Below are 11,153 nucleotides of genomic sequence, written 5' to 3' on the forward strand. Positions count from 1 at the left end.
CAGTCATACCATTTATTGGGGTGATTTATGGGGGGGGGATATAAAGGGAGGGGGTTTAAATCCTTCCCCTCCCCCCCAAATAAGGCACTTTGGTTTGGGGGGACAGGGTTAATGCTGGTGACGGGGGGGCCCTGAGGACTCCCAGTGACCCCCAGTTGCAGTCCCATGGTCCCCAGTAGCCCCCAGACACCCCCCTATAGGCACTTGGTTGCTTTCCAGTGACTCCCAGTTCTATGCTGGGATTGCTCAGTCCCATCCAGACCCCTCCCACTGACCCCCCTCTTTCCCAATACCCCCCCCAGTCAATCCCTGTTGCCCTCCAGTAACCTCAGGGCCCCCTAAAAGCCTCCCCATAGGCCCCTAGTTCCACCCCCCCTCCCCACTTTAAAGCCTCCCAGTAGCTCCCAGTTCCTCCCAGTTAGGAGGAGGGGAAATGGCTGAGCAAGGCACTGAAGTCCAAGTCCCCAAGGGAGGGCAACGAATCCTCGGGGTCCCCCCCCACTCCCCCCCCCAAATCAGGGCACCCCCCCCCTACATCCTCGACCCCCCCACCCCCCCCAACCCCATCCCCCCCCTGCACGAGGCGAGCGATGGCTTCCGGGTACGACATCAGCATGGGGGGGTTGGGGGGTGGGGGAGGAGCAGTTACCCCCCCCCCTCCTCCATCCCCCCGTCCCCCCCCCAGAGGCAAAGGGGGGTCCCCAAAGAGCGGAGTGGGGGGGTCGGGGGGGCCCAGCAGCCGTTGCACCTCGGCAGCGTTGATGGTCTCCAAGGGGGGGAAATGGGGGTCCCCCAAGAGCACCCCCAGGTCCAATGGGGACCCCCCCGCGTCGGGAATGGGCCCTTCCTCAGCCACCTGCAGCTGCAGCAGGGCCTCGGCCAAGGGCTCGGCTGCGGGGGGGGCGGGGGGAGCAGCGTCCCCCAAAACCCCCCCCGGGACCCCGAAACACGGGGGGGGAGCTGTGGAGAGGAGGAGTGAGGGGGGGGGCAGAGCAGGCACAGAGATCTCAGTGCCCCCCAGTAGCACCCAATAGACCTCAATAGCTCCCAATAGCCCCCCAATAGCTCCCAGTAACCCCCATTCACTCCCAGTAGCCCCCCAATAGCTCCCAGTAGCACCCAATCACTCCCAGTGTCCCCCCAATAGCTCCCAGTAGCACCCAATAGCCCCCAATAGCTCCCAGTCACTCCCATTAGCTCTCCAGTAGCCCCGCAATAGCTCCCAGTAGCCCCCATTCACTCCCAGGAGGCCCCCAATAGCTCCCAGTAGCCAGCAGTCACTCCCAGTGTCCCCAAGTAGCACCCAATAGCCCCCAATAGCTCCCAGTCACTCCCAGTAGCTCCCCAGTAGCCCCCAATAGCTCCCAGTAGCCCCCATTAGCCTCCCACTAGTACCCAATAGCCCCCAATACCTCCCAGTCACTCCCAGTAGCCCCCAACTGGAGCCCCCCAGTAGCTCCCAGTAGCTCCCAGTCACTCCCAGTGCTCCCCAGTAACACCCAACAGCGCCCAATAGCTCCCAGTACCCCCCAGTACCCCCCTGACCCCCCACAGTTTCTCACCCATGGAGGGGGGGGGCTGCGGGGCCGGGCAGGGCCGCGAGGGCACCGCGAAGCGCCGGGGGGGGCGGGGCTCAGGGGGGGCGAGACCTGGGGGGGGGGGGAAGAGGAAAAAGGGAGGGAACGTCAGGGACCCCCCTTGGGGACCCCCAATATCCCCCATGGGCAACAATAACCCCCCCCCCGGACCCCAATACCCCCCCTAGGGCTGCAATAACCCCCCCTGGGGACCCCCAATACCCCCCTAGGGCAACAATACCCCCCCCCCTGGAACCCGAATACCCCCCCTTGGGCCCCAATAACCTCCCCTGGGGACCCCAATAGCCCCCCATGGGCAACAATAACCCCCCCCAGGACCCCAATACCCCCTCAGGGATCCCAAATACCCCCCATGGAACCCAAATACCCCCTCAGGGACCCCAAATACCCCCCCTAGAGCCTCAATCATCACCCCTGGAAGCTGAATACGCCCCCCCAGGCACTCAAATACCCCCCCTAGGGCCCCAATAACCCCCCCTGGGGACCCCCAATAGCCCCCCATGAGCAACAATACCCCCCCCAGGGACCCCAAATACCCCCCCCGGGACCCCAAATACCCCCCCCGGGACCCCAAATACCCCCCCTATGGCCCCAGTACCCCCCCCATGGCCCCAGTACCCCCCATTGCCCCCCCGTGCCCCCCACCGGGCATTGGGCTGCGCTGCACGAAGGAGCGGAAAGTGTCCCGGGTGCGCTTGCGCTTCTCCTCGATGCACTGCAGGTCCCCTGGCGGCAGAGACCAGAGAGACCAGTTAGAGACCAGTAAAACCAGTTAGAGACAAGCTAGAGACCAGTGAGAGATCAGTAAGAGACCAGTAAGAGACCAGTGAGAGACCAGTTAGAGACCACTGAGAGACCAGTGATAGACCAGTAATACCAGTGAGAGACCAGTAAGAGACCAGTAACACCAGTGAGAGATCAGTAAGAGACCAGTGACACCAGTGAGACACCAGTGAGAGACCAGTAACACCAGTGAGAGACCAGTGAGAGACCAGCAACACCAGTGAGAGACCAGTGACACCAGTGAAAGACCAGTTAGAGACCAGTGACAGGAGGGAGAGACCAGTGACACCAGTGAGAGACCAGTAACACCAGTGAGAGACAAGTAATACCAGTTAGAAACCAGGGAGAGACCAGTGACACCAATAAGAGACCAGTGACACCAGTGAGAGACCAGTGACACCAGTGACCCCCAGTGACTCTCCAGATCACCCCAGTGAGACAAAGGAGACCCCAAGGGACCCAGGAATGATCCCAAGGGGACCCAGGAGCACCCAAGATGCAATGGGCCACGAGTCCCCCTATCCCTGTATCCATATCCCATATACCCTATCTCCATACCCGATATTGACATGTCCCTTATCCCTATATCCCCATGTCCGATATTCTCATATCCCCATGTCCCCCATCCCCATATCCCAATGTTCCATATCCCCATATCCCATATCCCTATCCCATATTCATATCCCTATCCTTATCCTATATCCATATCCTATATTCCTCTCCCATACCCATATCTCTATCCTTATCCTTATCCCATATCCCTATCCCATATCCATATCCCTACCCTTATCTCATATCCGTATCTCTATCCCATATTCTATATCCCTATCCCATATCCATATCCCTATCCTTACCCATATCCTATATCCCTATACCATACCCCTATCCCTATCCTATACCCATATCCTATATTCCTATCTCATACCCATATCCCTATCCTTATCCCATACCCATATTCTATATCCCTATCCCATATCCATATCTCTATCCCATATCCATGTCCCTATCCGATACCCATATCCATATCCCTATCCCATACCCATATCCTATATCCCATATCCATATCCTATATCCCTATCCCATATCCATATCCATGTCCCTATCCCATACCCATATCCTATATCCCATATCCATGTCCTATATCCCTACCCTATATCCATATCTATATCCATGTCCCTATCCCATATCCATATCCTATATCCCATACCCATATTCTATATCCCTATCCCATATCCCTATTCCCCTATTCCCTATCTCTGCTCCCCATTCCCCCCCATGCTCCCACCCTGATGGGGCAGGTAACGGAACTCCATGGCCCCATTCCCCCCAGTGCTCCCACCCTGATGGGGCAGGTAGCGGAACTCCATGGCCCCATTGCCCCCCATGCTCCCACCCTGATGGGGCAGGTAGCGGAACTCCATGGCCCCATTCCCCCCCCATGCTCCCACCCTGATGGGGCAGGTAGCGGAACTCCATGGCCGCGCTGCGCTGCCGGTCCGAGGGGCGCTGCAGCTCCATGTGCACGCTGTGGGGCTGGCGGAGGCCGGGGTCCCGGAAGGCCGGGGTCCGGAACACGATGGCGACCTGGCGGTGGACATCGGCCTGCGCGAAGGAGCCCCGCGCCTCCCAGCCCTCGGCCCAGAACCGCACCTCGATGTCCTCTGCGGGGGAGACATAGGGTAGGGGGGGCACCCATAGGGTGGGGGAGAGACATGGGGGGGGCCACCCATTGGTGGGGGGGCAACCACAGAGGGGGGGCACCCATAAGGTAGGGGGGTACCCATGGAGGGGGGCACCCATAGGTGGGGGGGAGCCATAGGGTGGGGGTGAGCCATAGGGTGCGGCGGCACCCATGGCGGGGGGGGAGCCATAGGGTGGGGGGACACCCATTGGTGGGGGGCACCCATAGGTGGGGGGGACGTGGGGGGGGGAGAGACATAGGGTGGGGGGGCACCCATTGGGGGGGAAGCACCCATGGGGGGGTCAACCATAGGGGGGGAGCCATTGGTGGGGGAGCACCCATGGCGGGGGGGGAGCCATAGGGTGGGGGGCATCCATAGGGTGGGGGGGCAGCCATTGGTGGGGGAGCACCCATGGCGGGGGGGCAACCATGGGTGGTGGGCAGCCATGGCGGGGGGGGAGCCATAGGATGGGGGGGAGCCATAGGGTGGGGGGGGACATAGGGTGAAGGGGCACCCATTGGTGGGGAAGCACCCATGGTGGGGGGGCAAACATGGGAGGGGGGGCACCCATAAGGTAGGGGGGTACCCATGGAGGGGGGCACCCATAGGTGAGGGGAGCCATAGGGTAGGGGGACACACATGGGTGGGGGGGGAGCCATAGGGTGCGGGGGAGCCATAGGGAGGGGGGGCACCCATAGGGTGAAGGGGCACCCATTGGTGGGGGAGCACCCATAGCGGAGGGGCAACCATGGAGGGGGGGCACCCATAGGTGGGGGGAGCCATAGGGTGGGGGGAAGCCATAGGGTGGGGGGGATCCATAGGGTTGGGGCTAGCCATAGGGTGGGGGGGAGGCATAGGGTGGGGGGCATCCATAGGGTGGGGGGGGAGCCATGAGTGGGGGAGCCATAGGGTGGGGGGAGCCATAGGGTGGGGGGGAGCCATAGGGTTAGGGGGGAGCCATGGGGGGGGGAGCCATAGGGTGGGGGGGCAGCCATTGGTGGGGGAGTACCCATGAAGGGGGGGCACCCATAGGGTGGGAGGCACACTTTGGTGGGGGGAGATCCATAGGGTGGGGGGGCACCCATGGCGGGGGGGGCAACCATGGGGGGGCACCCAAAAGGTATGGGGTACCCATGGAGGGGGTCACCCATAGGTGGGGGGGGATCCATAGGGTGGGGGGGAGCCATAGGGTGAGGGGGCACCCATAGGGTGGGGGGGTACCCATGGAGGAGGACACACATAGGGTTGGGGGAACACCCATAGGGTTGGGGGACACCCATAGGGTGAGGGTGATTTTGGGCTGGTTTGGGGCTGTTTCAGTGTTTCTGGGTGATTTGGAGATGTTTTGGGCTGTTTGTGGGTGATTTTGGGGTGATTTGGGGCTGCTTGGGGTGACGGGCTGTTTCTGCATGTTTCTGGGTGATTTGGGCTGTTTTGGGGTGAATTTGGGCTGTTTTAGGCTGTTTTGGGGTGATTTTGGGGTGATTTGGGGCTGTTTGGGGTGATTTGGGGCTGTTTCTCGGTGATTTTGGGCCTGTTTTGGGCTGTTTTGGGGTGATTTTGGGCTGTTTTGGACTTTTTCTGGGTGATTTTGGGGTGATTTGGGGCTGTTTGGGGTGACAGGCTGTTTCTGGGTGTTTTTGGGCTGTTTTGGGCTGATTTTGGGGTGATTTGGGGCTGTTTGGGGTGATTTTGGGGCTGTTTGGGGTGATTTGGGGTGATTTTGGGGTGATTTGGGGCTGTTTTGGGGTGATTTTGGGGTGATTTGGGGCTGTTTGGGGTGATTTTGGGCTGTTTTGAGTTATTTTGGGCCTGTTTTGGGCTGTTTTGGGGTGATTTTGGGGTGATTTGGGGCTGTTTGGGGTGATTTTGGGCTGTTTCTGGGTGATTTTGGGCCTGATTTGGGGCTGTTTGGGGTGATTTTGGGCTGTTTCTGAGTGTTTTGGGCTGTTTTGGGGTGATTTGGGGCTGTTTTGGGCTGTTTCTGGGTGTTTTGGGCTGTTTTGTGGTGGTTTGGGGCTGTTTTGGGGTGATTTTGGGGTGATTTGGGGCTGGTTTGGGCTGTTTTGGGGTGATTTTGGGGTGATTTGGCACTGACCTTTCTGCACTTTGTCACACAGGAGGAAGATCTCGTCCCCCCCCCGGCAGCTCCCGCAGTTCCGGTTCACGCGGCAGATCCGCAGCTCGGCCGCGCTGGGGGCGCCTGGGGGCGGGGCTTGGGTCACGTCGGGTCACATGGGGTCATGGAGGGTCATAGGGGTCACACGGGGGTCACACAGGGTCAGAGGGGTCATGTGGAGGTCACGTGGGGTCATGAAGTGTCATAGGGGTCCCACGGGGTCATGGAGGGTCATACGGGTCAAATGGGGCCATGGAGGGTCATAGGGGTCACACGGGGTCATGGAAGGTCATAGGGGTCACACAGGGCCATGGAGCGTCATAGGGGTCACACGGGGCCATGGAGGGTCATAGGGGGTCACGGAGGGTCATAGGGGTCACGTGGGGTCACACAGGTCATGGAGGGTCAAACAGGTCACATGGGGTCACAGAGGGTCATAGGGGTCACCTAGAGTCCCATGGGGTTATGTAGGGTCGTAGGGGTCACCTAGGGTCACACAGGGGCCATAAGGGTCAAGTGGGGTCATCTGGAGTCACACAGACTTATATGGGGTCCCTAAAGGGGTTATTTGGGGTCCTGAGGGTGGTATTGAGGTCCCAGGGGGGTATTTGTGGTCCCAGGGGGGTATTTGGGGTCCCAGGGGGGTATTTGGGGTCCAGGGGGGTATTTGGGGCACCAGGGGGTTATCGGGGTCACTCACGGTTGTCATAGACGGGCTGGGACAGGAGGGGGGGCAGCGGGAGCCACCCCCCCGCCGCGCCCCGCACCCACACCTGGAAGCAGAGCCGCACCGAGCTCAGGTCGTACTCGCCCCCCCGCTGCTCTGCTGGCACTGGGAACCGGTAGGGACCAGCGTTAACCAGTATGGACCAGTATGGACCAGCATGGACCAGAGTTAATCAGTATGGACCAGCGTTAATCAATATGGAACAGTGTTAACCAGTATGGACCAGTGTTAACCAGTATGGACCAGTGTTAACCAGTACAGACCGGTGTTAACCAGTACGGAACAGGGTTAACCAGTATGGACCAGCGTTAACCAGTATGAACCAGCGTTAATCAGTATGAGCCAGCGTTAATCAGTATGGACCAGCGCTAATCAGTATGGACCAGCATTAACCAGTATGGACCAGTGTTAACCAGTATGTACCAGCATTAATTAGTATGGAACAGTATGGACCAGTGTTAACTAGTACAGACCCGTATGGACCAGCGTTAACCAGTATGGACCAGTGTTAACCACTACAGACCGGTATGGAGCGCCCAGGACCCTACAGCAGCACCCCCTCCACATCCCCAAGAGCGTCCCAGCATAAACCCGGCTAAAACCAGTCACCCTCCCCTTGCCTCCCAGTACCCCCAGTCGTGTCCCCCCCTATTCCCAGTGCTCCCAGTACCATTGAAGGGGTTGTTGTTGGTGCGGATGCGCTCGGCCACGGCCGCCTCCAGCTCCCGTTTCTTCACACACTGAATTCCCAGGTTCTGGAAACTGAATGGGAGGGGGGGTCACCCCATAGATGGGGGTCCCAGCCCCACACTTGGGGGTCCTGCCCCACACTTGGGGGTCCCAGCCCCACACTTGGGGGTCCTGCCCCACACTTGGGGGTCCTGCCCCACACTTGGGGGTCCTGCCCCACACTTGGGGGTCCCTGCCCCACACTTGGGGGTCCCTGCCCCACACTTGGGGGTCCCTGCCCCACACTTGGGGGTCCCTGCCCCACACTTGGGGGTCCCAGCCCCACACTTGGGGGTCCCAGCCCCACACTTGGGGGTCCCAGCTCCACACTTGGGAGGTCCTGCCCCACACTTGGGGGTCCAGCCCCACACTTGAGGGTCCCAGCCCCACACTTGGGGGTCCCAGCCCCACACTTGGGGGTCCTGCCCCACACTTGGGGGTCCCAGCCCCACACTTGGGGGTCCCAGCCCCACACTTGGGGGTCTCAGCTCCACACTTGGGAGGTCCTGCCCCACACTTGGGGGTCCAGCCCCACACTTGAGGGTCCCAGCCCCACACTTGGGGGTCCCAGCCCCACACTTGGGGGTCCTGCCCCACCTGTGCACGCTGCGCTCGGGGGGCAGCTCAGCCTCGTAGTAGCCGTCGTGGCAATCCTTGCCCACCAGCTCGTGGGGGTGCGGGCGGTGGGGGGGGTCCTTGGTCACCAGCGACACCCGCACCCGGCTCGGGCCCCGGTAGTTGTTCACCTGCGGGGGGGGGGAAATGCACTGGTTTATACTGGTTTGGATTAGTTTGGTCTAGTTTATACTGGTTTGGATTGGTTTAGATTGGTTCGGAATGGTGTATACTGGTTTGTACTCATCTACTGGTTTCTACTAGTCTCGTCTATACTGGTTTGCACTGGTCTATATTGGTTTGTACTGGTCTATACCGGTCTGGTCTGTACTGGTTTGTATTGATCAGTACCGGTCTGTGCTGGTCTATAGTGGTCTGTGCACGTCTGTAGTGGTCTGTACCAATCTGTACTGCTCTAATCTGTACAGGCCTATACTGGTCTGTATTGGGTTTGCAATAGTCTATACTGGTGTGTATTGGTGTGTACTGGTCTGTACTGAACTATACTGGTTTGCACTGATCTATACGGATCTGTACTGGTCCATAGTGCTCTATACAGGTCTATATTGGTTTGCACTGCTCTATACTGGTTTGCACTGGTCTGTACTGGTTTGTACTGGTTTGTACTGGTCTATTGTGCTCTACACAGGTCTATACTGGTTTGTGCTGGTCTATACTGATCTACACCCATCTGTAGTGATCTAAACTGGCCTGGTCTGTACTGGTCTATACTGGTTTACACTGATCTATACGGATCTGTACTGGTCTATGCTGCTCTATACAGGTCTATACGGGTTTGCACTGGTCTATAATGGTTTGTACTGGTCTATACTGGTTTGCGCTGGTCTATACTGGTTTGCACTGATCTATACACATCTATACTGGCCTATGCGGCTCTATACAGGTCTATCCTGGTTTGCACTGGTCTATCCTGGTTTGCACTGGTCTATCCTCGTTTGCACTGGTCCATGCTGGTGTGCACTGGTCTATCCTGGTTTGCACTGGTCTATCCTGGTTTGTACAGGTCTATGCTGGTGTGCACTGGTCTATGCTGGTGTGCACTGGTCTATGCTGGTGTGCAGCGGCGGGCAGCGGCCGGGGCGGGTGCTCACGCGGATGGTGGGGTGCGTGCGCGCGCTCTCGGTGCTGTGCTCCCCAGGGATGCTCCCGGCCGAGCGCCCCTCGCACTTGTACCGGAACCGCATCCCCCGCGCCTTGGGCTGCTCCAGGATCTCCACCGATGGGGCTGGAGCTGGGGGGGGCCCTGCGGGGACTGAGGGCAATGAGAATGAGTGACCCCCCCCGGACCACATTGAAACCCCTTAAACACCCCATTGACCCCATCAACCCCCACCATTGAACCCCCTTAACACCCCCCATTGAACCCCCTTAACACCCCCCATTGAACCCATCAACACCCCCGCATTGACCCCGTAACACCCCCCCATTGACCTCTTAACACCCTGCTATTGACCCCTTAACACCCCCCCATTGACCTCTTAACACCCCCCCACTGACCCCTTAACACCCCCCATTGAACCCATCAACACCCCCCCATTGACCTCTTAACACCCTGCTATTGACCCCTTAACACCCCCCAATTGACCCCTTAACACCCCCCCATTGACCTCTTAACACCCCCATTGACCCCTTAACACCCCCCCATTGACACCTTAACACCCTCCCATTGACCCCTTAACACCCCCCCATTGACCCCATCAACACCCCCCATTGACCCCATCAACACCCCCACATTGACCCCTTAACACCCCCCCATTGACCCCTAACACCCCCCATTAACACCTTAACAGCCCCCCATTGACCCCTTAACACCCCGCTATTGACCCCTTAACACCACCGCATTGACCCCTTAACACCCCCCCATTGACACCTTAACACCCCCCATTGAATCCCTCAACCCCCCTAGAACCCCCTCAACACCCCCCTATTAACCCCTTAACACCCCCCATTGAACCTCCTCAAACCCCCCCATTGAACCCCTCAACCCCCCCATTGACCCCTTACCACTCCCCATTGAACCCCCTCACCCAAACCCCCCCATTGACCCCCTCAAACCCCCCACTGGCCCCCCTCAACACCCCCCCATTAACCCCTTAACACCCCCCATTGAACCCCTCAACACCCCCCCACTGGACCCCCTCAACACCCCCCCATTAACCCCTTAACACCCCCCATTGAACCCCTCAACACCCCCCCACCGACCCTCAAACCCCCCCATTAACCCCTTAACACCCCCCCATTGACCCCATTAACCCCTTGACACCCCCACTGACCCCCTCAACCCCCCCATCGAACCCCCAAACCTCCCTTTAATGCTCACTTGGCCCCCATTGAACCCCCCAACGATCTCCCTTAACCCCCATTAACCCCCCCCAACACCTCCTTAGCCCCTATTGACCACCCCAACCCCCCCTTGAACCCCCAATGACACCCCCTGGCCCCCATTAATCCCCTTTGGACCCCCCCTTGACCCTCCTTCCCCCCTTAGACCCCCCCAAAACCCTTTTCTGCCCCCCCATGACCCTCTTGACCCCCATTAACCCCCTTTGACCCCCCATGACCCCCCCGCACTCACCATCCCCCCCCCAATCCTGCTTCAGGAGGAACGAGAGAAGCTCCGGGGGGGTCACTATAGGGAAGAGGAAAGGGGGGGTGGGTGTCACATGACAGCAGGGTGTCACATGACCCCCCCCAATTGAACCCCGTTTTTCCCGTGTTAACCCTGGAACCTACTGACGGCTCCGGCTGCGTTTGACGTCATTAAGGAGGGAAAGGGGGGGGGACACTTACCGTCCTCCATGGCGGGAAAAGGGGGAGGGGAAGGCGGGAAAAGGAGGGGGGGGAACGCGGGAATACCGGGAATAGCGGGAACGGGGAAG

General features: G+C 59.3%; 1 protein-coding gene across 1 annotated transcript; it reads right to left on the reverse strand.

Annotated features, from left to right (window-relative positions):
• Positions 1-410: 410 nt before the first annotated feature.
• LOC133209821 (transcription factor p65-like) lies at positions 411-11,148 on the reverse strand. The gene is made up of 11 exons (XM_061348638.1): positions 11,065-11,148; positions 10,850-10,903; positions 9,366-9,526; positions 8,236-8,384; positions 7,580-7,671; positions 6,883-7,014; positions 6,162-6,266; positions 3,830-4,042; positions 2,244-2,324; positions 1,563-1,649; positions 411-960 (listed from the first exon to the last, which is right to left on the reverse strand). Exons 1-11 carry the CDS (start codon positions 11,072-11,074, stop codon positions 419-421), a joined length of 1,626 nt encoding a protein of 541 aa, XP_061204622.1. The 5' UTR covers positions 11,075-11,148; the 3' UTR covers positions 411-418.
• Between the last annotated feature and the right edge of the window lie 5 nt (positions 11,149-11,153).

This window comes from Neopsephotus bourkii, unplaced genomic scaffold (genome assembly GCF_033783945.1).
Source record: "Neopsephotus bourkii isolate Nb327-2 ecotype Australia unplaced genomic scaffold, CSIRO-AGI_Nbou_v1 NB_365, whole genome shotgun sequence".
NCBI classification, from domain to species: Eukaryota; Metazoa; Chordata; class Aves; order Psittaciformes; family Psittacidae; genus Neopsephotus; species Neopsephotus bourkii.

Coding starts and splice junctions, on each gene's coding strand:
- LOC133209821 (XM_061348638.1), bottom strand. Junction 9,527..10,849: donor GCAGGATTGGGGGGGGGATG/GTGAGTGCGGGG, acceptor CATTGCCCTCAG/TCCCCGCAGGGCCCCCCCCA. Junction 6,267..6,882: donor CCAGCCCGTCTATGACAACC/GTGAGTGACCCC, acceptor CCCCGCCCCCAG/GCGCCCCCAGCGCGGCCGAG.